This window comes from Tympanuchus pallidicinctus, unplaced genomic scaffold (genome assembly GCF_026119805.1).
Source record: "Tympanuchus pallidicinctus isolate F22 unplaced genomic scaffold, pur_lepc_1.0 scaffold8, whole genome shotgun sequence".
Lineage (NCBI taxonomy): Eukaryota > Metazoa > Chordata > Aves > Galliformes > Phasianidae > Tympanuchus > Tympanuchus pallidicinctus.
Window position 1 is genome coordinate 16,235,758 of NW_026294802.1, and position 25,953 is coordinate 16,261,710.

General features: G+C 44.0%; 2 protein-coding genes across 19 annotated transcripts in view; one reads left to right on the forward strand and one right to left on the reverse strand.

Moving 5' to 3' along the window:
• Nucleotides 1-23,989, forward strand: GSG1 (germ cell associated 1). Of its 17 annotated transcripts, XM_052669508.1 has the most exons (13): nt 8,287-8,386; nt 10,276-10,595; nt 11,303-11,489; nt 11,575-13,457; nt 13,592-13,655; nt 14,441-14,462; nt 15,377-15,421; nt 16,062-16,098; nt 16,526-16,844; nt 19,428-19,475; nt 21,517-21,669; nt 21,992-22,103; nt 22,778-23,989. In XM_052669508.1, exons 9-13 carry the CDS (start codon nt 16,526-16,528, stop codon nt 23,091-23,093), a joined length of 948 nt encoding a protein of 315 aa, XP_052525468.1. In that variant the 5' UTR covers nt 8,287-8,386; nt 10,276-10,595; nt 11,303-11,489; nt 11,575-13,457; nt 13,592-13,655; nt 14,441-14,462; nt 15,377-15,421; nt 16,062-16,098; the 3' UTR covers nt 23,094-23,989. The 17 variants fall into 17 exon arrangements, with proteins under 17 accessions (XP_052525455.1, XP_052525468.1, XP_052525461.1 ...); XM_052669501.1 differs by having other exon boundaries at nt 13,592-14,462; XM_052669509.1 differs by lacking the exon at nt 15,377-15,421.
• FAM234B (family with sequence similarity 234 member B) overlaps nt 23,926-25,953 on the reverse strand; it is a 21,565-nt gene continuing 19,537 nt past the window's right edge. For both annotated transcript variants that reach the window (XM_052669486.1, XM_052669487.1), the window contains exon 13: nt 23,926-25,930. In XM_052669486.1, coding sequence (XP_052525446.1) covers nt 25,925-25,930 — 6 coding nt within the window. In that variant the 3' untranslated portion in view covers nt 23,926-25,924. The remainder of the gene's footprint in view (nt 25,931-25,953) is intronic.

Here is a 25,953-nt window from a genome sequence, read left to right on the forward strand (position 1 = left end):
CTCTTCGTGTGTTACAGTCACCAAAACATCTGGAATAGGCATGTATTTGGGGCGATATCGCTGGCTGTGCCTTGAGCTTAAGTGACCCTTAGGCTAAAAGAATACTTTTAGCACTGAGATAAAGTTACTCTGATAGAAAAGGCGTAATGGTACTCAGTACTCTTAATGATTCCTTACTCAAACAGTTTGAGGAAAAAAGACGGTATTGTAACTGTTAGTACTGTTACCAGCTCTGTGGCAACTATCATAAAGTAGGATCCCAACATGGTAGGTGCTGCTCAGAAATGCCAGACACTGCTATACTTCAAGGTAAGTGTGGTGCTGAAATGCCATAACGAATGCCACCACAGAGATTTGGGTTCCTGTTTTGGAATGCAAAGCTCAGCCATTGTAAGGAGCCTTTTTCTTTTCACATACTCCTTGGTTTGGGTATTTGGGGAAATATTTCTAAACCTGAAATGTTGATCTCTTCACTTTGGCTATTCTATTGCTGGTGACTGTGTGATTGACTTTGGAAGCAACCAGGCCAATCACATCTGGATTTCAGGCTCTTCACTTGCTGTAAGCAGCTTGAGATGGTCACAGCTCCTGTCAGAGACTGCAGTGGAATTGTGGTTTCCTCTCACTCCTGATAATCTGACTCTTGCTCCTGGCATCACAGGCAGCATGCTTCCTTTTGACAAGAGATTGAACCAGGGTAGAGCAGGGATGGAACAAGCAGTTCTGAAAAGCTGGGCTTTCACACATCACGACAAGATTTCATCATGTGAGGATGGAGGCAAGCAGAATACACTACTTAAGGGAGAAGTTAAAAAAAAAATCATGGAGTAATGGAAAGAGTTTGAGTGAAAGGAAATTTTTAGTTGAATATCAGGAAATCTTTGCTAGCAACTGCCTTTTGTTAGTGTGTGGAATAGCTTCCCAAGGGAAGCCCAGTAATGGAAGCCTAGCCTATCAATTCTGGTTTCCAGAAATGGCCTAGATGCAGAAGAACACGCTGCTGGCCAGGAAACAAACTTGCTGTGGCCAGGGCAAAGACTATGGGTGTAACTCTCTACCATATAAAGCCAGCGTAAGTGTTCTTAGTGACCTCAGGGAACACAGACTTCCACACAGGAATCAACCCAGTACTGATTTTTCATCTCTTCTGTATCCGAAGGTATTTCTTTTTAGTGCACTGGTGGTGGCAGAGTAACCAGGACATCTGAAACCATGCCGCTTACACTCAATTCTGTTTCTCATTTCCTTTCACCGTTAAGAAAAGGTGCAAGAGTCTCAGAGATGCACAAAACAAAGGGAAGAGAGAGACAGAGCTCCTTCCCCCCAGCAGAGTAGGGGAGAGCACATCCATCCTGTGAACTGTGCATGAAGCCTTTAAAGCTGTATTTGTTCAATGAGCAGAAACACTTTGGCTTCTTGTCTGGCAGGGTCAGGGCTCAGGGAAGGAAGAGATGCCTTTCTGAAGGTTTGTTCTTCACCTGAGCCCTCTGTTCCCCTGGGACTCCTGTCAAGCAGTCCTTACAGCAGAGGCAGATTTGCTCCCTCATGCTGACGACTGTCAGTGGAAGCATCTGTCGTCAGTTGTGCCCCCAAGGTGGCACCCTCCTGATGACTCTTTATAGTCATTCCTGGTGTTCCCCAGCTTTATTGAGGTGTGTTACTGCTCAGGTGCACAGGGCAGCATGAGGAGGGTGGAGGCAAACTGTTGTGGTTTTGAAAGTAAACAGTTTAAGCAACAGTAACCTCTCCACCCAGGTAATCACAGTGAGCAAACATTCTGCATGTCAAAGGTGTTTCTGGAGATAAGAGTTAGTACAATAAGTCTCTTGCTTTCTTGACTTTATCTAATGCTCAGGACTTAATTCCACTTAGCTCCTTGCTGAAGGGAAAGGGCTGTCCCTCTAAGCAGCAGTGCCCCACTAGAGACTACCTGTCAATTTTCCAAGGCTGACAACGATCTCCCAAGGCTGTAAGCATGGTGCTTTGCGAAAGGTGTGAATTTAACCCCTAAAACTTCACCTTTGGCTTAGAGATCAGAGTATATGTCTGATGGAGAGGGAAAAGGGGTGACAGATATAGATGAAAACTCATTCTGATGGCTTGGAAATTCAGCTTAATAGTTGCAAGCTGCACTTTTGCCTGCAAAGCAGGCTGAGGATTTTATATTTTCTCTCCTTCCCCCTCCTTATTTATTTATTTATTAATTATTCGCACAAGTACTGCTTGCTGGAGAACATCTCAGTTTCCTCAGTTACTCAGCCAAGGGGAGCTCAACAGAAGAAGCTCTGCTGAAGCTGCTACTGAAAATTTGACCTTGTGACCTTTCTGCCATCTATTGGCAGGCCACTGCCATGTTGTGATGATTACTTAGCAACGTGGTGACAACTGTGTTGAAGGAGTGACAGCTCTGTCATACCAAAGGTCTGGTGAGACTGAAACTCGTAATGTTTGCTTTGCAACATTGCAATGCTTGCATCAGTATATCCCCAACTCATGAAGACAGATGTAGTAATAGAGTGACACTGCCTACGTGTCCGTCTAACTTCCATTGATGTGTGCTCTGCCGTGGCTTTTTGGCTTGGTTCTCCCAGTGTTCCTGCAGATAGAAACCAAGCTGGGAGGAACTGCTTATCTGTCTGATGGTAGGAAGGCCCTACAGAGGGATCTGAACAGGTTGAATTGATGGTCTGAGGCCAACAGGATGAAGTTCAACAAGACCAAATGCTGGGTCCTGCACTTTTGTGATAACAACCCCAGGCAGTGCTGCAGGGAGGTGGTGAAGTCATCTCTCTGTTTAAGGAAAGGGTAGGTATAGTACTTAGGGACATGGTTTAGTGAGCAACATTGGTGGTAGGTGAAAGATTAGACTAGATGACCTTAAAGGTCTTTTCAAACCTTTGTGATTCTATCATTCTGTGATACTTGCAAAGATCAAAGGGAAAGTTGTATAGTGGCATTTCTGTAGATCTGTACAGCTGAGCTTGGAACTGTGCTCAGGTTCAGTGACTTACAAAAAAAAAAACCAACAAACCAAACCAAGCAAACAAAAAAAACCCAAATGAACAAACAAACAAACAAAAAACCTCACATCTTTTCATTTGCAGTATTTTTTTTTTCTTTGTAACAGAATACTCCAGACCATGACAAGTGAGAGCCAGTGGGCTGTGATGTAGAAACTTTCATGCGGATAGCAGTTGGTGATCAAAACTACCTCTACTGTAGATGTTGAAAACTTATCAATGGCTCAACTTCAGAAATTACTGGCCGGGGATACTAGCAAATACACCCAAGTGACATTCCTATGGAGGTAAAGATTTAACCTGGTGGTACTGAACTCATTTATCAGGAGAATTTCAGGTCATTGCTGAAAGTATTTGCACATTGCACAAATAATAGCAGAAAAAGGAACAACAGCAAAGTCAACTTAAATCACACAGGCAGAGCTAACTTTATACTAAAGTACAGCAAGTGGGACATTTTCCTTGTTTTTTTTTCAGTCCTCTGTCTAACCTGCGCAGCAGTAATGTGAACATGGTATTTTGCAAACTCTTTTTCTTTGAGAGATCAGGGACTAGATTAATGTCTTGTGCTGTAGGATTTCTAACCCTGGAAATGAGGTATGCAAGTGAGGGCAGAAGGACTCTGTCTTGGTTCTGTTCTCAAAAAAGGGAAGGGAAGGTGAAAGGATCAGGAGTATAGACATAGCTGGTGAGACCACACTGCAGTAATGGAAGCATGTCTTCTGTTTTCCTGCTTGTAGCTCTCAAAGGGTGCTGAAGACTGGAAAGGACTCAAAAGCAGTTTATACAAGAGAATTGACTTAATCACAGTCTACAAATACTTCACTTGGGAGAGAGATTTCTAATAGTAAACAATGCTGACAGAAAGGTCTCGTTGAAATCTAGGTTACACCTACACTAGTAAATAAATAGATCCAGGGCTAGTTCTCTGAACCTGAGGGCAAGTGGCACAACATCCCTCTGAATTAAAGTCTTTCTCCCTTAAAGTAGGCAGCCCAACCACTGCTGGGAATGGTGCCCCAGTCTGTGGTATCAGACTTTGCTTTGCTGTTTTTAGGAGAGTTCCAGCTGGCACAAGCCAAAACTTGCCAGGAAGTACACTAGCAGCTTAACTATGCAGAAAATTGTATGCTGGTGCTTGATTTGAACTGCTCAGTTTACTAATGCAGAAGTCAGCTCAGTGGCTGGCAGAAAAAGGGTGTTCACTCCAATCTGCAAGGCTCATTAGCCAAGGAGACAGTTCAGAGAGTTAAGTTCCTCATCATTTGGGAGTTCCTCAGTGCAGCCTGGATGTCATTCACAAAAGACAGGGATGTAGCAGAAGCCACGGCCTTTGTCTGAACAGGAGAGAGCCTGAAGGCAAATGCTGTCACAGGGTCAGCTCAGGTGTCTGCAGCATCCCATAGGTGCACCTGTGTCCCTGAAGGGTGTCATAACTACAGGGAAAGCATCTATGAGAAAGTCTTCAGGATCAGAAGAAGTTTTATTGTTCATAGCCATTGCTGCTAGGAGTCCTGAGCTGTGTGGAAAGCACTTGATTAATTCTCTCCACCTTCAAGGTAGGAGATGCACACTGTACTCCTTGCACTCCCTGCTGCTTTCTTCCATGGGAAGTTTCAGTACCTACACATAGCCTGAAAGTGAGGGGAGTTCTGGGGGCCTAGAAAAAGAGAGAGAAACTTCTAAGGGGTGAAGGTAAACGTCCCAAACCATGACCATTTTCCAAGAAGAGATGGAAGAAGCTGACTGAGATTCAGCGGGACTCATGTCACTTTCTCTGAATGTACGTTTTGACTGTGCACTAGTGAACTGAGTGTCTGAGTCAGGGCCCCTGGAAACCTGGGAGTGAGGAGGTGGAGAAGGAATAGTTCAGGGATCTTCCCATTATGAAATATAGTGGGGAAGGCCAGCTTGGAGGTGTGGTTCCTCTGACATTCCTGCCTCAGTTTGCCAACACACAGCCCCAAGACATCAATTGGTGCTGTCTGGGACAAATTGTGCCTCATCAGATTTGATTTGTGATCCTCAGATTTTTCTTTCACAACAACAAACAGACTTCAATAGATCTTCCATCCCCAAAGATCTCAAAGCTTCTAGAAGATTCAATTTGTGCTTTTGCTTTGAGCCTTCTGTGTAGGTCTTGGAGGGTCCTGAAGAACAAAAAAATGGACATGAACAAGCATTGTCCACTTGCAGCCCAGCAGATCAGCAGTATCCTGGGTTGCCTCAAAAGAGAGGCAGCCAGCAGAAGAGAGGGGATGGTCCCCCTCTACACTGCCTTTGTGAGGCACCACCTGGAGTATTGTGACCAAGCCTGGGGTTTCCTCTACAGGAGGGATGTGGAGCTATTGGAGCAGGTCCAGAGGAGGGCCACAAAGATAATCAAAGGGCTGGAACACTTCTCTGTGAAGAAAGGTTGAGAATTGGGCTTGTTCAGTTTGGAGAAAAGAAGGCTCTGGAGAGACCTCATTGCAGCATTCCAGTGCTTGAGAATTTATGAACCAGAGGAGGACTGACTTTTTACATGGTTTGGTAGCAATAGAACGAGAAGGAATGACCTGAAACAAAAAGAGAGAGATTTAGGTTAAATGTTAGGAGGAAATTCTTTAATCAGAGAGTGATGAGTCTCAGACACAGAGAACTGTGGGTGCTCCATCGCGGGAGCTGTTCAAGGGCAGGTTGGATGGGTTCCTGGGCAGCCTGATCTGGTGGGCGGCAGCCCTGTCCACAGCAGGGGTTTGGAGCTTGATGATCTTTAAGGTCTCGTCCAAACAAACGGTGATTTTAAAAGAGCTCTCCCCAGTCTTCAGTGTTGAGGTTAAGCCAGCTATAGAAGTGGCTATAAAGGATTGTTGGAAATTGCAGCCATTCTATAGTCTAATTTCCGTTTAATAATTCTTGAGTGAATTTTAACCTTTGAAGAGTGGGAAACAGTGGTTCTGCTCTGGAAAAGCTGTGAACCATACAGTTAGGCCTGTAATGGATTGTAGTAGATGAAAATACCAGCAAATTCCGGAATTTTATTTATTTATTTAATTAATTAATTTTATTGAGAATGTTAGGAAAACGTCTAACTAAATGCCCTTTTCACCATTCTCCTAACTTCTAGTCCTCACCCAGAGCAGCACGTCTGCACAGCTATCAGCCCAGTGGGAACAGCCCCTTTGAGATGTTTACCCTCCTGTTCACTGCAGCCAGTCTTTCTAGTTTCACAGCCTCTGCAAGGCTGCAGGCTTCTTTTTTGGTGTCATCCAAGAAACACACCCACATCTCTCTCTCCAGCCTCATCTTCTGCTTCCCTCAGAGATTCTGCAGCTCCCATAAAGGAATTTCAAGCAATGTCAATCACAAAAGCTGTCATAGAAATTACAGATGGAAAAATCTTGCTAGTTCATCCTATCCATCCCCTCACATTCTTGTCCAGCCCAGTTTCTGCAAAATTTTTGCCTACAGAACATTTTCCAGTGTGTTATCCAGTCTGCTGGTGTATGATTTAAGCAATGGGCATCCACTGCTTCCATGTGAGACTGTTCCACAGACAACTACATTTCTCTGTTTGGAAGAGGTTTGTGAAGATTTTTTTCCATTCTGCCTGACCTAATTTCTCTAAGTTCTTTCCTTAGTAGCACATTACCCAAATGTGCCCTTCCTTTGTGCTTACCCTGTTCAAGTGTTGGCAAATAATTTGTATTTTGTGGCACTTAATACTTAGCTTTAAATCTCAGCAATTATCATCCTAACTACCTGGGAAAAAGTAATGGTGAAATTAATGTGTGAATTGGCATATAGAGCATGCAAGACATTGCTAGTAGCACTGCCTCTTTATTATAGTCACTTGACACATTTCATCATAAGGTTTGGCTCTGTTGTTTTTATTTTTTTTTATTTACTTTGCCAAACTTGAAGCCAGCATCTACCATCTCACATCTGTTTTGGCTATTTTATTGGGTTCTTTTTGTTTTTAATTTCATTCCAACCCACTTAACTGTTTCTGACAACAAGGGGAATACTTATTTAAAAAAAAAAAAAAAAAAAAAAAAAAAAACAAAAAAACACAAAGATGATGTTTTCACTTAAAAAGAGCCCCTCTCAATACTGTCTTCCTTTAGAAGAAATTACACCCTTTCTGTTAGGAAAGCATCCTTTTCCATCTTTCACAAAATCCCCGCCTCATATCTGGCTAAATAACAAGCTGCTGAGTAATTGCAGCTTGAGCCTGCTCAGAAGAAACACAGGGGAAGGACATTTGTTAATTATTTGGGTTTTTTTTAACAGCAAGCCTGATGGAAACAACAGCACTTGAGAAAGGCCCAGGTTGCTCTACACTTGGGCCAAGGGCTGTGACTGCCTCACCCCAGCCTGCCCTGGCCCAGGAGGCAGCAGCCATGCTCACAGTGCAGCCGGGCCAGTCAGGCAGCCTAGGGGGACTCAGGCACCCAGAAATCAGGCTGTGAGGAGGGGAGAGAAATACAGAAGGAAAGAGGGAGACGCCCAAGCTCTTTGTGTGCCATTGCCGAAGTACTTCTCGTTTCTGTTTCCACTGAGCGAGGCACTCCCTTCCCCACAGCTGTGTGGGGAAGCCTGGGTGCCCGTGACTGTGGCCGAGCTCAGACGTCCACACCACAGCTGGGGAAGCACGTGCAAGGGAGTGCTGGACACCGAACCCTCCTTCTTCTCAGAGGCCTTTGAATGGCACCATCAGCTGCCTCAGGCGTGCCGTGGTGTGGGGCTGGGGCCCCAGACTTGTAGCACCCTTGCCCTGTGTCCAGGCCTGGTTCCCAGTGCAGTGCACAGGCAGCATGGGACCGTAGAGACTGAGAGGGATCTGACATCCTCATTAAGTCTGGGAAAAAAGAGATGCCCTCAGGCTTGAATCTTGGATAATTACTATGATGTCCAGTGAGATAAAATGTGGAATTACAATATTTAGCGCTGTTTATTTCAAAGCAACCTCTGTAACATAACCTCTGCTCAGCTCTCTAAGGAAGGGTGGTTTTATGATTCCCTTTAGACCACTGTCTCAGACCTCAGCTCCTCCGACTCATGCTTCCTACCAGCTCTGCTCTGTTGGGGAAGCTGGCCTGAGGAGCTCCTCATGCCTCCAGGTGGCTGTGCTTCCTCCCATGCTGCCACCTGATTCATGAATCCTTCCTTTCCCAGTTCTCTCTCCTTTTTTTTTTTCTCCTTTTTTTTTTTTTTTTTCTCCGAATGCCAAGGGAAGGAGTTTTTAATAGCTGAAGAACAAAAACACCTCCCACACCTTACCTCAAAAAAGCTAACTCTCTGTCTTACTCATTTTGATTTCCAAACCTCTTCTGCTAGCTCAGAGTCTGCCTTTGAAGCTTCAGTTCCTCAATTACTAGCATGTGAGTATAACTTTAGTAAACCATAAAGCTTCAATGACCTCCAGGGGACAATCCGTGTGAGTAAATAATTCAGATGTGCAATTGAGACTTTAAGCATTTAGCAGAGATAGAACAGTTTTCTGATGGATATTTTGAATAGGTTGAAATGAAGATATAACAAGGGAATAGAATGATTTAAATCCAGGATGTACTACAAGGACCTCTCCCGAAGTATTTTATTATGATGGCCTGTGACATCAGAGGTGGATATTGGTGGTATGGCAGTAGAGGTTGAACCTTCCTGCCGATATTCTGTTCATTATTTTTTTTCTGTGAGATAGGTGGCAGCAGAGGGGCATTCTGACAAAATGGAATTTGACATGGAAGTGCTTTTGAACCGTGTTTGAGTCCCTCCGTGCAGAAAAAGTTGCATCCATTGACATTCGTCAACATGTTGAATGTTGATGGAGATCAAACAGTGGAAATGAGCGCAGTGAGGTGGTAGGTGATTTGTTTCAGCAGTGGCAACACCAATGTGAAAGACAAGCAATGTTCCAGATGTCCATGCACAGCTGTCACACCATGGAAAGAAGAACATCCTGAACAGTTCATCTGTGCAAACTGAATGGTAACCATGTTGAAAAATAGTATTTTGTAGCTGATAATTTGCTCTATCAAATAGCGCTATTGTGTTCTTTGTATCTGTTTTAGCTTCCATAGAAATAAATAGGAGACATTACTTTCAGAGCAACTTTACAAAAAACCTCGAGAGTAGCCTTGAAGGTCTTCATGGTGTCTAGGTCATGCTGGTGCAGGTGAATTGATTGGGTATTCTTGGAGGTTTCCTCTCCATATTCTGATTCACCATACTGCAGTAAAGATTTAACAAAGCTGAAAAACATTGTCTTGATGTACTTATTTCCTTACATGAAATCCAAGTGCAATGCGGTTGAACTATGGGTTTTTTTCTTTTTTTTTTTCTTTCTGTTTGTTTGACAATAAGATCACCTGCATATGCAACATACTCTCTGAACACACTAATTTTAGATCCTTGGCTTTTGTCATTATCAAAACAGTGTCTCTTTCCCACCAGCTCTATGTTGATTCCAACATCAACAAGAATCAGCTGTGCTGTAGAAGTGTGTCCGTGGGAATGACTGTGAAGGCCCAACTTCATGGTGTAGGGAAACAAGCTATTTTTGAACTATCAGTCTATCTGTTGCAAAGTGGAATTCAGCACAGTTTAATTTACTCCATTTCTGGACTGAGGTTTATATCCTGCACTGCATTCCATTTTGCTGGAGCAAAATTGTTAGCAACACCCAACTAAAACAAGCACCAAATGTTTACTCTCCATCACTGCCACCGCTTTGACTGCAGTGTAAACGCACCTCTAATGACTTGGCCAATAAGAGGGGAAAATCGTGTGTCAGAGCCAAGTACAGAACCAGGAATTTCGGCTGCCAGCCAGCTCATTAGATCACACTGTGTGCCTCTAATGAAATGCATTGATTTGTGACTCCTACAATAGCATTTTTAGGAAATCATTTCACTGGCTATTTATTTGCGTCTTGGAACAGACTGATGAGGTGGGAAAACTGAAGCAGACACACGCTGATTACAAATCAAGAACAAAGTTTTAAGAATGAGGCTAACTAACCATTGGAACAACTTTTCTGAGAATGTAATGGGTTTTCCATCATATCCTATTGCATAGTCAATACTACTTAGCTGTATAAAATATGTGCTATAGCTCCAGCAGGAGCTCTGTTTTTCCCTAGAAATGATTGAATTCTTTGCTTTCTGTTACACAAGAGATCAGACTGTGGTGTTGTACCAGTCCCTCTTGACGACAAAAAGCCATGTGCCTGTGACAGCTGTTGAGTCTGGGTGTTTCTGATTCTTTGCAGGAGCAGACTGAGATCCCATAACCGGTAGATTTAAAACTGGAAGAAAAAAAAAAAAATCATAAAGGGGATTACCAAATTGTAAAGACGTACTCTGCAGAAGTGGACACTGATTCTGACACTGATATAAAGTACTGTGATGAAATAGCAAGCTCAGAAGGCCAGTGAAACTACAAACTCGCAGCATTTCAAAGCATCTGGTAAGATCTCACAGAATGTCTTGACAGTCAAAAAGAAAGAAAGAAGTGAGGTGAGTCCATGCTCATTTTGTACTTCACTGGGTTTCTCAGAAGAGCTGATGGCAATAGTGATGGATGAATAAGGTGAGCTATTACCTACTTGGTGGTTTAGATGTCTTGTTTTCCTGGACTAGATCTAATTTCATATCCTTATAGATACATATAAGATATTGTCTTCTGCTTGTCTTCTTCTAGTTTGTGGTTGGGTTTGCGGTTGGCTAAATTTGATAAAAAGGTTTTGTTGTTTTTTTTTTTTGCTTTTGCTTTTTTCCCGCTATGTTCTCAGCTAAATATGTCAGAATTGTGCAAGTTTTAGCATTCTTTGAAAAGCACCCCTCTGTCAGGTAGTCTTATATTGCATATCTAGAAATGGATGCATCTGGAATCTTTAAGTGAATCCTCAAAGTCTGTGTTGGTACACTTTTTTGATTTCATTTCCATGTGGTTTTGAATGTTTCAAACAATCAAGGTAAAACAGAAAAAAATTAACTAAGACTTGCTTAGGGAAAAAAAAATGTAAAGTTCTGTTCAAATTAATGGCAAGGTTCTATGTTCATTTTTATGCTTGTTCCAGCTCAATCTTTATGCCTGTTATGCCACAGACATGCTGTCTAGCAACGTAAGCTGTTCATGTTTAAAAACAGAATTCACCTTTAAATGTGCTTTGACTAAAAAAGTGCCTGGTGAGGTCATTCGCAGAGCAAGAGTTAATGCATCATACAAACAGCTAAATAAAGGTTACAATCTGAGTGGAATTATTCGGAGCTCAGGCAGAAATCTGGCATTTGCAGTCTGTCACTGGCTTTAAGAAGTCTGGCTCACTCGGTGTCACTGCCGCCCAGACACATCCTGCTGGCTGTATGGCAGTGAGGGAGGGGACAGCAGCGTTGGATGTCTTCCTGCAAAAACAGCACAAACAGGAGCAGAGGGTGAACGGTACACGGAAGTGTCATGTGTGAAGAATGTGCGGAATGAGGGGTGAGTATGAGCGTGCCTTTGTCCAGGTTCCACAGGGTGACTTTATGGGTGTAAATAGCCATTTTTCTCCTCTCTTTCTCCTCAGGATGGCTGAAGGACTGACGTCTGGAGAGTGTATGGTCCCTGGTACACCTGGGATGCAGAGCCGAGTAAAGTGCTATGAAGAGCTGTGTGCCTCTTGGGATCTGCCAGCTAAGTATTGTAATTATTGGGCCCTGTCTGGTAAGGGTTTGTTGCCCTTCTTTATCACCAACAACCCTGGGGAGTTAAGGGTGTCACTTTTGGGCAGGGTACACCCTAAGTGTGTGTGATACAGCTGGGATGAAAACGCACCTCTTCTAAATCCCCAGGCTTTTGTAGTTTTGGCAGTCCCTACAGAGGTGTTCTGCTGAGATTGTGTTGTGTGTTTTGTTCCCTTGTTTTGTTTCTGTAAGCCAAATGCTTGGCTGATTGCACAGGAAACCAACTGCTGTGGGTATTCACTTCAATGGGCAAACTTGAAACAAGTCACCAGGGACTGGCTACTACTGAGTTCAAAAAGAAAGAGACATCTCAAACCTGTAGCAAAGCCAAACTGTGGTGGGAAACACGAGATGCAAAGATGAGAAAACTGGAAGGCACAGCAGGGGGAGAGATGGATAGAACAATGTTTTCCTGTCCGTAATTCATTAGATTTAGGCAAAGCTGGAATGGAGATTTTAGAAGAAAGAATATTTTACTAAGGGAAATTTGTCTAATGTCAGGAAACACACTCTTGTGTTGGTGTTCTATGAGCTGTGCACAGTAATCTGGGCATGGAAACACTCTGAAAAAGTTAATATGTTACTTGATAAAATGCTGCAAAAAGTATTAAAAAGAATAAGTTTCTGCAGGACAGAAGAGGGAGCAAATGACCTGTGGGCTTCTGCATCCATTTCACATTTCCCCATTGATTTCAGAAGTCTCTCAGGCTCAGACAACTGAAAGACAAGGATCCACTGCCCAACATCCCCAAGAGAAGGAAAGAGAGTGTGTTTATACCAATGAGGGGGAAAAAAAAAGAGGAAAAAGAAGGGGAGGGGGGAGGGGGGAAGCCTGCAAAAACAGAAGGGATAGAAGTCCAAACTTGGATTTTGCTTCCTTCCCCCAGGCTCACACAGGAATAGCGGACTCCTGAAAAAAAAAAGACTAGAGAAAGATTGCCATCTTCTGGAAGGATAAATATCTGCCATTATTCAGGATTCTAAATCTGGCATATTTTTAAAGCCATAGCATATATGTGATAAATTTATTTTTAAACCTGAGCCCATGTCCATAAATCTAAATTCAGTCACATTTCATTAATATATGCTCCATGATCCTAGCTTTAGGAGCTGACATAGCATCCTGGGGTTTAATGAGAACTCGTGCTTAAAATTAGAACCTTATGAATATTAGGGATTATTCGTAGTGAAATGAATTTGATTTTTTATTGGGCTTGAAAACCAGTTGGGCTTTTTGTTTAAACTGAGCATTAAGAAGTCAAATTTAAGGTCTTCAGATGCAGAGACTAAACAATGAATGAATACTACTGCTCTTCTTTTAAGCATCAGCTCCTTCAGCAAATTAAGAACATCTGTGTCAAACAGAGCCTTGCTTTTAATCAAAAAGCCCCCAGACAGCTTGTGAAGCACAGGAACTTTCAGCATTGCCTTCAGTTAGCCCATCTTAGTGATGATTATCTATATTAGAGGAGCTTAGGCAGTGGCTGGGATGAAAATAACTGTGCAACCATCAACTGTAATGCTGGAGGCATGGAGGGTCAGTACTCTGTAACAGTGCTGCCTCTTAGGCAGGCTCCTGAACCCCTGGGCTGTGCAGTCCCCAGAGCTATTGGTGCACCTGCGTCTCATGATGGAAGCGTGGGGTGGGAGCAGCACCGCTCTCTCACACTTTTATTCCACGTGGAGCTGCTCTGAGCCCTCTAGCGACTGCTCCTTCTCATGAGAGGTGATGCCATTGCTGCTGTTCTGCTGCCAAACAAGCTGTAACTAAGCCCTCAAGTATCACAGGGCCTTTAAGGTTTCAGGGCAGGAGCTCAGAGGGGACTTTGGGTGAGTGTGAATCTTTCTGTTTCTTTCTAGCTTTCCAAATTCATCTGATGCGAAGCTGCTAGGAGCTGGAATTCCTGGTGAAATTCATGCCTTGGTAAAGCTGCCAATATGCGGGACACCACCCTTTGAGTACTGCACTTGTTAGACTCACCGCTGTTTCGCAGAGCCTGTCTGTCACTCAGCACTTGTTCTGCTAAGGGACTCCTTTTTTTCATTACAACTCCCATTGCCCTTGGGGAGAGCTGGAGCAACGTGTATTTAGAGTCTGAAATGCACAGTACTCAGAGCAAATTCAGCCACATAGGCTATCCTAGCCCCATGTTTTATTTTTCCCCTTTCTGTGATTGGAATCTGGCCAGGAAGACATCCCAAAGATGGGAACTTTGGGTCCTTGTCACCTGCTGAGGCCATGTGCACAGGAAGGGGCTAATTGGTGCCCAGAGTGTTGGTAGTTTCTGAGCTAAGGTCATTATCCCCTGCAGCACCAGTCAGAGAACTGCCATCTCATTCCATTCAAGTTCCCAAACAGCCACTGCCCAGAGATGGCTTGGAATCCTTCTGTGCTTCACTGAAACTTTTTACTCTGTGAATGCTGCGTTTAATCCCAGTCTGCAGCACCAAGCATTTCCCATATAATCTCCCAGAACAGCTGTGCTGTGATTGCATTGTGGATTATAAAATGACCATTTTCTACAAACCAGCTGCTGGCTGGAGGGATAGCATTTAATAATCATGGGGAGGGAGTGGGCAAGGGAAGAGAGGAGGAGACGAAGGAGAAAGGAGGATTGAAGCAGTTTGGTTTCTTGGGAAATTTAGAGACAAGTAAAACCGAAGGCAAATTGTGAGTTCTATTTCTGTATTACTCCTCCAAATTAACAGGACTTCAAGACTTGCTAGTAAGGTAAATTGAAATTTCTTTCCTTTGGGGGGTTATCTAGGTACTGTGGTCAGTTGCTGTCAGTGTATGGCTTTTATGGAGGGAAACATTTCTGAAAATGTTCTCATGAAGATGTTGTTCAGATTTGCTTCTTATCCCCTACAGTCTTAGCATCACTGGTTGAGTTCCTGCTTATGAATCATTTCATTTCTCTTTTTTTTTTTTTTTTTTTTTTTTCCCTTGTCACTGGTTCTGAAATAATATGGCCTTTGACCAGCTGTAACAAATCAACTGGAGAGAATATTTCTCCTACTACTGAGGATTTAAATTAGAAAAAAAAAATGTTAGGTGGTGTTTTGTTTGTTTGTTTGTTGTTTTGGTTTGTTTTTGTTTTGTTTTTTTTGGTCAGCATTGTGAGTGGAAAGATTATTTTCAATAAAAGTGTGAACAAACTGAAACCTGGTGAAGGAAAGTATAACCAAGAATGAGTGAACAACCGACAAACCACTCTGAAGGTTGGTGGTATCCAATATGCTTCCAGATCATCAATATGCGTCCAGATCAGTGAACTCTTTAGTTACCATGCCACTAAGATAGAGATAAATGGTATCTCTGGGGTGCAGCATCTCATTTGCTGAAATAAGTGCTCTGAAGGAAGCAAAAGATGCCAGAACATAAGACAGTACAGGAATTTCTAATGAACTGAGTATTTTTTTTGCCTTTGATGAAGATGTTCTGGATCAGGCACTGCTTTCTAAGTGATGAGATGCTAATCAAATCTTGCCTTCCAAGCAGTGTTTCAGCAGCATCTCTGTTGGCCGCATTTCTGAGCTTGCTGGTTAGCAGAAAAAGTGCTTCTAACTAACTGCATTGCTTTCATCTGTATTCCTGTAAGACTGTCACAAATAACTTGATTGTTTATTTCTATATTTTCATAGTATTGTCCACAGTATGCTGGGCCTTTCACACACCTTCAGCATTGGGTGAGTCAACAGAAGTTGTGTGAAGAGGCCAGCAGCAGGCAATGTCTGTACAAACTCAATCTATTCGTGGTCAAATATATTTTGAGAGTCATAAATAGGAAAGGGTGGGAGTATCTGGATGAAGTTGTGCCAAACATAGGGTGTGCCATGTGGGAAGAGGCATGCGTTGATTACATGAAAGTTGATATGTGGGTAGATGACATCTAATCAATCTGTGGAGTGATAAGATGGGTACTCAGAAGTCAGTGCACGGTTTTGAAGGAACCTTAAAATCTTAAGCTTCTCTCTGAGAGAGAAAGACCACAGGACCCTGGTACACAAACTGCTTTCAGAATTACTTACTGCAATGAGCTAAAACTGAGAATAATGTTTGTGACACCATTCGTTCTTAAAACAAAAACCCCACCCTTTTGGCACTTTGTGTGAGAACACAGACACTGTTATCCAACCATTCTACCAAATTTATGATGTGCAGAGCAGTGCTTGCTCAAGTGGGAAGTACTGCTCTGAGTTTGAACTCAAACTGCTGGGGGTGGGTAGCTGGGTGTCCTCCTGGGACAGGCCACTGCTTTAAGTGTGATCTGAGAACATTTCCCTGTCTTTCCCCTCTCTGAAATCAGTATCCTATCTGCCTCCCTAGGTAAAGGAATTAACGGTGCTTGAAGAAGCGTTTTGGGGTACGTGGCAGAAAGAATTCTCGTTTAGCTGAACAAAGTATTCGTCATGTTTCATGTAGTGGAAACACTCGGCATTTGGGGGAAGTTGGTTAACAGCTCTTATCTACTGTCTTTGAAATGGAAATAACAATCACTTCTCTCATTTTCTGCGTACGCACACACATACCAGTGCATTCAGTCCCAGTAGTTCCGCAGGGTCACCGTCTCTTCCCCAGTACACACCTCAGCATATTTTGAAATGGTTGAAACTAAGCTATCTCTCCACTGCTCTGGCTTTTAGGAGAAGGGTCCTTCTTTGCTGGAATGTTGTGAGGAGCACAGACTGCTTCTCCTATGCATATCCCTTCCCCATGTGTTCCCCCTGGAAAAGCTAGGGTTTGTGACACTAGGTGGCTGGTCTGACAGTCCCTGTGTTTCTGTGTTGTAGATGGAGCTGCTGAAGATGTTGCCGTGGCGCCGTGCTTTCCTGGCAGTTATCCTGAACCTGCTGGCACTCAGCCTCTCCACCACTGCCTTGCTCAGCAGCTACTGGTGCACCGGGACCCAGAAGGTGCCCAAGCCTTTGTGTGGGAAGAGCAAAGACTCCAAGTGCATCGGTGTCCCCATGACGCCTGATGCAGCTGCTAGCAATGCTTCAGCTCAGGAGGAGGTTCATTACAGCTGGGAGACCGGGGATGACCGCTTTTCCTTCAGATACTTCCACACAGGGATGTGGCTTTCCTGTGAAGAGAACATGGAAGGGCCAGGTAGCGTCTTGCCCAGATGGCCACAGCTTTTTCCCTTGCTTTCACTCCACAGGAGTTCAGAATTGACAGGTGGAGGCCAAGAGCACTTGAGAGAAAAGCCTTCTTCGTTTTCCCTGATGGCACCAACCCTGTGCACTGTCTTTGTACTTCTGTCCTTCACAGAGATGTTTACAGATGGTAGCAAGGCAGAATGCCTGTCTCTGGCATGCCCTTCTGTCTGGAACAGGAGCTGTGGAGTGCAGGTGATGGTGACAGTGACTTTGTGGTTGTACCATTCATCCTGATGGGCACTGGAGTGGCCCTTCTTTCCTTTCCCCTGAGCTCCATTCCTACACATAGTTCACTTCATGCTCTACAGGGCACATCTGTGCATATCCCCTGCGAAATTGAAACGGGGATTTTATTTGGTGTTGTCAACTTCTAGTTAACAACTGTGAGGATTACATTTGTTGACATTCTCCTTAAATCACCAAACTGAGGAGATGTATGAAATGAATAGGAATTGGGCTTTTATCAAACAAACAAAAAGCAGTAAGGAGAGAAAGAGAAGTCCTGCATTACAGATGCAGAGAAAAGCTTGAGAATATGACCAGAGAGAAATCAAAGGTAGGAGGCAAATTGACCTGAGGATTAGAGACACAGCATTTTAATTTTTATTAATTTCTGTGATATTGTCACAGGTCTGACTTGTGATTTCTGAGTGTAAACTGGCACGGCAAACTCCAGAGAGACAGAGGCTGGTCATGCAGCCTATATTAGATCCCATGTATTTTTTGCCCTGAATTTGCTCTTGCCCAGTCCTACTGCAGTCCTTCCACAGGAATTGGTGCCACATCAGTACAGGTGGATGCTTCGCAGTGCACAAATGCACTTTACAACCTGGCACATATATCAGGAATCAGAACTGACTGTAAGCTAAAGATGCAGTGATGAAAGTCACATCAGGCCCTTTCCACTGAGCCACTGCCCTGCTCTTCATGTCTACCCAACACAAATAGAATCATAGAGCTGTTTGATTTGGAAGGAACCCTTAAAGGTCATCCTGTCTATCCCCCTTCTCTAACTGACTGACCATTCTAGTACAGCATTGCACATTTTCTTATCTGTTGCTGTAAGACTCTGAAAATTAATTAAGTGAATAAATACATGCACAGATACATACATACATAAAGGTGAACAAAAGACAGAAGAGAGGTGGAAGCAGGAACGTGCTTGAAAATCTCATGTCCTAGTGAGGGGATTGCTTCATTACGAGCTTTTCCAGATATACTGTGGAAAGATATGTGTTTATTTGGGGCTGATTTGGTCTGAAGTGTGTTTCCATGGTGCTTGTGGGAGTGGGAATACGTAATTTGACAGCTTTCTCTGAAAGAATTGTCTGGCCACCAGGCAGTCCTGGAATAACCCCGATGCTTGAAGGAATGCTGAGAGCATGTTACATCTGGATTGCACCAGAGCATGGGGTAGTCATAGTCAGCCTCAGTCCCCTGCTTCCTATACAGTGAGTACTATCTACCCACTGCTGAGGGTCTCTGAAGCAAGCGCAGAGAGAACAACAACTTTAAAAAAAAAAAAGAAAAAAGAAAAAAAGAAGACGATGTTGATCAGCAACAGGAGTTTGAATTGAATTGAGCTGGAGAAAGGATTTCATTATTCAGGCTAATCTCAGGATCAGCTTCAGATGAGCCATTACTGAATAACCTCTTTAAAGTTCTAGGTGAAGCAGCAAGCGGCAAGTTAATGAAGACTGCAGATGGCACTAAACTGGGTAGCATCCTGAGAGCCACAGATGATAGAAGTAATACAGGGGATTGGGAGAGATTAGAACTGGGGATAGAAATTAAGAAAATGAGATTCTTACATGAAAAACTGCAGGCTTGTATTCTTGGTAGAAAGTACCATGCCAAATAGAGGACAGGACTCTCAAATGCAGTGGTGCAGTACACAGCTAAGAAAGACTTAAAGATAATAATGGTGGACCCTTTGTTAATAGTTTGCATCTGGCCTCTATAAAAAGCCAAAGCAAAAACAAACAACATTTGCCCAAATGATATGCCTAAACTGGGAGGACAGAAGGCTTACTTTCTGTGCAATTCTTTGTCTCAGAAGAGGATCTCATATCTCTAACATGAAATATATGGGAAGAGAATTTTTTTGCTTTCTTCTTGGGAAATCAATAACTGATTTGCCTGAGGTGAGTGGGAATATGTGTCCTCAGAAGAGGTGGGTCTGTGGTCTGTTGTAAGCTACATTTCAATTGCCCTGAGGAACAGACCTCAGAAACTGGTAATAAAGTGGTGAAGAAGTAGCAGCAGATTTATATATTCACCAAAGACTGACAACATTTAAAAATTGCTGATTTTTTTTTTTAGAAGGGCCACCCCTAGTTTTACCCAGAGATTGCCTTCTCCTACCATGCCCCATGAGAGTATGGAAGGATGGTCAGAAAGAGGTCAAAAGTGAGAAGATCTGGCAGATAGATTCAAATGACTGTTGCTGTGCAATGAAGAGAGAGAGAGAGGTATTCTTTTACCTTATCCTACACTGTTTTACAAGCTGATATCCTTGTTTTTTGTGTTTCAGAGGAGAAATGCCGTAGCTTTATTGAGCTTTCTCCACCAGCAGAGAGAGGTAAGAGCAAATCCCCATATCTCACCGTAGCTATCCAGTGCACCTCCTTGGGACAAGGGACCTGCAACATTTCTCCTGCGTGAGGACAGTGAGGTGGGTCCCCAAATACTCAGGCCTCGTGGATGCTAAAAATAGAAAGATTTCCTCCCAGATGTTTGCCCAAACTCCTGTCATCTGTGAGGTCAGCAACAGAAACCCCAGGCCTCCTCCCACATGAAGTGGGGTTCGTCTTTTTTAGTAAGTCATCAAGTTCAAGCTTGTCATCTCATGTAGTCAACAGGGAGGGGACGGACATCACCCAAGGGCATTCCTTCCCTTGCGCTGGATGTTCACTCAGTGCTGCAGTCTTGAGTTCTGATGGATGCCTCTGGGAGCCCAGTCACTTCCTTGTACTAAGCAATCAGGACATCCAAAAGGCACACTTTGAATGAAGTCCTGCCTCATCAAATATCAAATCTGGGCTGGAGAGCTGACTGTTCCTGTCACACGATTCAAATTATCCTGGGGATAATGTCAGTAAACCTGGATGGGCTGGAACACACACTGGGCAACTACAGCAGCCAGAAGGGAAATGAGTGTTTTAGTGGAGCACACCTTCTTTCTCTGTCTTGCTTCTCTGTCCCGTGGCTTATAGATGCAGGGTTCAGTGCCAGCGTTGCACTGTGCACATTAACTTCTCACGTTTATTCTTTTTGGAAAGAGCATTTACACAAATCAAATGATGCTGATGTTACAAGACCATTTTGAAATCACATGGATCTCCATTTTGTCATAAGCGAATGACTTCCCCGCAAAAGGAATTGCTCTTACATTTACCACAATATGCTCCTTTCACAGGAAGCAGTAATTCCTTTTTTTGCTTCCTCACCTTCTTGTGCTCCATTCCCAGTCAGGGCTTCTGGTTCTATTGGTTCCAATGTCTTTCCCAAGCCTGAGAAAATAGACTCATGCAACCAGAATACATCTTTGTAAATATGTCTATCCCTCCTCACACTCCTCCTACAGCTTCTTAGTTAATTTCAACCCAAATCTGAAAGAAAGCCTCTGTTCTGTAAGACGCTGAGGTCTTACAGATTAATGGAGTATCAGTATGAGCATGGCACTCACAGTATCATCACCTGCTACAGCTCCATCACCTGCTTTCACCCCTTCCTGCACACAGTACCACTGTAAGATGATGTAGGCCTCCAGAGCAGCCACCAGCATGTGCAGTGAGACCAGTCTGCTTTCACAGGAAAAGCAGTCCAGAGGCTTCTGAGCACTGCTGGTGCCTGTGGCCTCCAGGACACTCTTGGCAGTCTGACCTCTAAAGAATCAGTCCGTGATCTTGCTGCAGCAAGCAAACCAGCTCCTCTGTGCAGGGAATGCAACTCATTAATTCCTGCTAAAGAGCTGGGTGACTCAATGGGAATAATGATGTTTGAGGAGAAGAGAGGAGCTGAGTTAAGTGCCACAGTAATGAAGGTTTCCTTCGCATTCCTTTTCCCCAGTGGAATGACTCCTCAAGGGCCATTAGCAATCGCTAACAGTAGTGCTCCCAGTGCTGCTTCATTTGTCAGATTAATATTTCTTCTTTAGTGAATCGTGTGCTCTTCCAGAGCCCAGCATTACCGAATGTCTTTTCTCATTCTCCTCTATCCCTGCCACACAATGAGCTGGGCTGAGAGCTGTGGTATGACTCAAGTCCCACTGATAAACCCTGCATGAATGTGCCCGCTCTCCATGCAAGCAGCAGAGTGAGTGGTGAATGTAACTGCTCAAGCAAGATATCCCCCATGGCTTTACCTTGCTGCTTATGAATATCACTGGCTTATATAAGGCAGCTGTTTTAGGTCCTCTCAGCTTTTGCAAGATCAGCCAAGCCATCTTTCATGACACTCTGTGCCTCTCAGCATCCTTGCTGATAGGCTGGGGGCTGGTTATTTTCCCCACCTCTCTTCTCTCCAACAGACTTCCTTTCAGGATTAGGTTGGGAAGAAGGAGTATTCTCCCTTGAAGAAGCCATTTGGTACTGATGTGAGGGGTTTCTGATTCCTGGCAGGAATCCTGTGGCTGTCACTGGGGTCAGAGATGCTGTACATCAGCCTCTTGCTCATCAGCTTCATCCTCCTGATGGTGGAAATGCTGCACACTGGCAATCCTGTCTGCGGACTGAAGCTCAATGCCTTTGCTGCTGTCTCCTCAGTGCTGTCAGGTAAGTGTGTTACTGTGGAACCTGGCAGCAAGACAGGCACATGTGGGCAGAAATAAAAATACACTGACAGCCTTTCTCATTCACTCACCTCTGTTGATGAGATTCAGAGTGAAAGGAGCAGTAAAAAGCCCCTAAAAAGAAACACAGTTAATGGGAATTGCAAGGAGACCGTGGTATAGAAGCAACCCTGGAGAGGTGGTAGAGCAGCTGCTGGCCTTGCACAGCAATAGGAAAGCCTCCTCTCCCACACAAGGCTGAAGCATGCAGCTCTGGCTCCTGCTATATCTTCCTCGGTGGTTTTTTTTTTTGTCTTCTTTACCAGGTCTCCTTGGGATGGTGGCACACATGATGTACAGCCAAGTCTTCCAAGCCACAGTTAATCTGGGACCAGAGGACTGGAGGCCGCACACATGGGACTACGGCTGGGCTTTCTAGTATGTGAGCTTTGCAGCTACCCTCACTTCCCTGGGCTGTGGGTCTTCAGACATGCTACACCTTGTCCAAACCCTCCTCCCTTCTTGACCCTTTGTGTTTCCAAAGACATGGTTCTCCTAGTGTTCAATCTCCTGATCCCCTGCTTTAACAAATAGTTGCCAAGTTACTTAAGTGAGTAGGTACCAAGAACTGGTAAAGCAATGGAGACACACCTAAACAAGTGCCTTCTCACCTGCTGACTAATCAGACTTGCCTCTATGCTTATTTGCCCTATTTAGTCTCAGTTCTTCCCTGTGTGCAGAGGCCACTGCCACACCTGTGATGTTGCTCTCAAAACGCCTTGCTTTTCTGCAGTTTAAATAAAATTGCATGTTGGTTTGACATCTTCACTGAGCAAAGTCCAAAAGGTCTGTAACTGTAGCATCAAGACTAGACATGTGGCTCAGGATTTCTTTCTCCAAAGGCTGCAGAAGCTAACCCCAGCTGATACAAAATAGATGACTTGAAAAACATTTTGGTGAAGTTATTTATTAGTCTGACATCTCTCGTCTTTCTGTAGCTTGTGTTCATGTTCAGCAGCTTCTACCTGCCAAACCAGTGCACCACGGTGCATACAGTTCAATTCTTTGCCTGGCTTTTCATGGCATGTGTTGTTCTTGTTTTTCTCCTGCAGCATGGCCTGGACCTCCTTCACCTGTTGCATGGCTTCTGCTGTCACCACTCTCAACACCTACACCAAGACAGTGCTGGAGTTCAAGCGCAACCACATCAAGGGCTATGATATGAGCTTCAAGGATCAGCCTCAGCACCACCAGTACTTCTTACAGCAGCAAATAAGCAGCTACTATGAGTCTCGAGACAAGCCTCTCCATTCAGTGTCCGAGGGAGTTGATTTCTACACTGAGCTGCAGAAGAAAGTGCTGCAGCGGGAACCAGAGCTGGACCTGGATGAGGTCTTGGGACAGACAATTGGAGAAGATCAGTGTTAGGGATGAATGCACAGGAGCTGAACATTTGGGTTTGGGATGCAAAAAGCTCTGAACCAAACATTAACACTACTGCTAGCAAGTTCTTGGGGAGCTCTTCCTTTCTCTAATGTTCAGGGAGTGAGAATAAGAAAATCAGGCACTGGAACAAGGCAACAGCAGTGCCAAGAGGAGGCAAGGCAGGTCCTCTCTGATCACAACCTGAAGGGTGTCTTCAGCTGGGAACGATGAAACTGGGGGTAAACATCATTGGTGCCATCTGTATCCAAGCACTGTTAGACAGAACTGAGGCAGGTACCCTAATCCCAACAGCACTGCACTAAGGAAAAGACAGACTCAGCCCAACCCAGCTGGCAAATTGCATTGCTGGGCCTCTTTGGGTGGAGTCATATTATTGCCATTCCAGCAATCTCTTTAGTTCAGCGCTAAGGGCATAGGTGCTCATACTGAGTTGCTGTAGTCCTCCCTGAAGACCGTATTTATTCTTCATTTGTAGGCCCAGTCTCCTGTCCCACCCACAGATTAAAAGTGCTGCTGGAGTAGAAATGGGAGGTTGCTTTCAAATATCTCCTCCCCTCTCTCTTGTCTGTAAAGGCTCCTATATGCACCCTCCTTGCTTTGCCCCCTCCAGCTCCCATTCTGAGATACTTTCCGGTCTGACTCTTATAATTGTGCTCCTCCACATCCTTTAAGAATCCTAGGCTGAACTCCTGCTTTTTTGTTTCTCTTCATTTGTCCCTTTTCCCTTAGTGTAAAAATACCACCAACAATCCCCAAATCAAGCAAACTCGTCATCCCTCAAAGGTGAAATGGTGGTTCACATGACACACACTGATGCTGTACACAGTATTTATTTGCTCCACTGCAGTTCACAGTTCAAATACATTTTCTCAACAATATACAGACAGACTCTTTATTCACACTGGGGGCGTGTGTGTGCGGGTGGAATGAATTCACATTATGGAGGAGCTAATGTCACTGCACTCAAATATTAGTTCTCCCAGGAAGAACCTCAGGAGAATAACTACTTCAGGTAATAAATGCCTCACCTTTCCCAGCAAGGTGGTGGCTACAGGAGGAAAGGTGCACTCCTGTTTAATCTTCTTATACTACTGGTCCTCACACTTTCAGTTCCTATTATACAGCTGTATTAACTAACATAATATTATAAATACTAACGCGTCTGGAGGAAAATCCCAGGGCCTAGAGTTGTTGCTAATATATAGAGTCGTGCTAATATATACAAAGCTATTTACACAAAAATACCATTAAACATATACAAACTGTTCTCAGCTCTGATATTAGGAGAGAAGGGTCCAAAGGCCAGCTTTGGGGCTTGCAGCTAATCCTGAAGAGCTACACTGAAAGCTGTCCTGGAAGCTTTATATGGAGATGCAAGGAGGAAGAAGAAAGGGTGATGTAGCAAGACGAGGTGTCAAGAGCCCAGGGGAGCAAACCCATGTGTCCATCCTTGATGTAAGCATCAAAATGCTGCCATCACCTTGCTACTCGGAGGGAAATGCAGCAAAACAGGAAGAGCACATGTTAGCAGGAGGACCAAAGAGACATCTGCAATTCTCACCTCAGCCTGGCTCTGCATAATGCCGAAGATCAGATCTGGGAAAACAAGTAACATGTTGCTGCCCTGCATTGTGAGGAGTTGCTAGGGCAGAAAAGTTGTTGGTTTATATGTAGTTACTTTATTGCAGGCAACTTCATGCTCTGCAACTACAACACAGGAGTCTGACAGCACGCTCACAGGCATGATTCAAGGAACTAAATGCACCAAGAGCAAATAAATTTGCCTTGGGGGCAGCCTATTCCTCCTGGAACTGCTGGGCTGGCAGGCCAACGGTCAAAACCAGAACAGGGTCACATGCACAGAAAAGCTTCCATCTCTACCTCTTGTTTGAGCCCCTAAACCCTGAAGCAGTTGTGTGAGAATAAGCTTTTCTGTAAGTGTATCTATAGTCCAGCGATCTTTACAGTGCCACTAGGGACCTGCTGACAGCCTCTCCCAAAGGGGCTGCAATGCTTTTCAAAGGGGAACTCAGTCCAACGAACTGCAACATGGTGCAACAATGACACTTCAGGTTTATACAGAGCTTAAGGATGGATGAATAAGAGGTAGAAATGAAATGTGAAGCTTTTGCTTCTTGGATCTGGGAAAAGAAACACGCAAGTGCAAATGCTGAAAAATGTTCTTGCAGCCATCTTTCTATCAGGTAATTCAGCAAGAGAGCCAGTTTGTTTGTGAGTTTGGCAACAGGATGGTGAAAAGGGCTGAGAGAATAAGAAAGGCTGTAGACAAGACTTGCCCTGCAGAAGCCAGACAGAGGCTACTTTCCAAAAATATGAATAATAAAGCAGATGGTGTTCTTTACCCACATAATTTGCCTGTAGTTATCATAGACCACCATAGGCTTTGAGCTTGTTTGTCTGCCTGGAATACTGTTTGGACATAAAAAGGAGTGTCCTAAATCTGTTCATAAATTAAACATATAAAAAATATACATATACTCTATAAATTGATACATATATATAACTCGTGTGTGTGTGTGCGTGTGCACGCAAGCTCTAAATTCACATTTCCATGTTACCTGGAAGGAAGCATGCAAGAACAGCATATGGATGGGGAGATGCTGAACAAGGTTCATCTGATACAGGACAGATCTGCCAAGGACAAACCCGCTTCCAGCAATATTCCCCAGATAGCTGAAGAAAGGGGAAGTGCCTTTAGTTCCCACTCCCTCTACACAGCAGTTTTCCTGAAGGTCCCCTGAGCAGCTTCCTCTATTCCCCATGCAGGTCACAGGTCCTGTCAAAATCTCAGGCTAGAGCTGGAAAAGGAAAGGGAAACGAA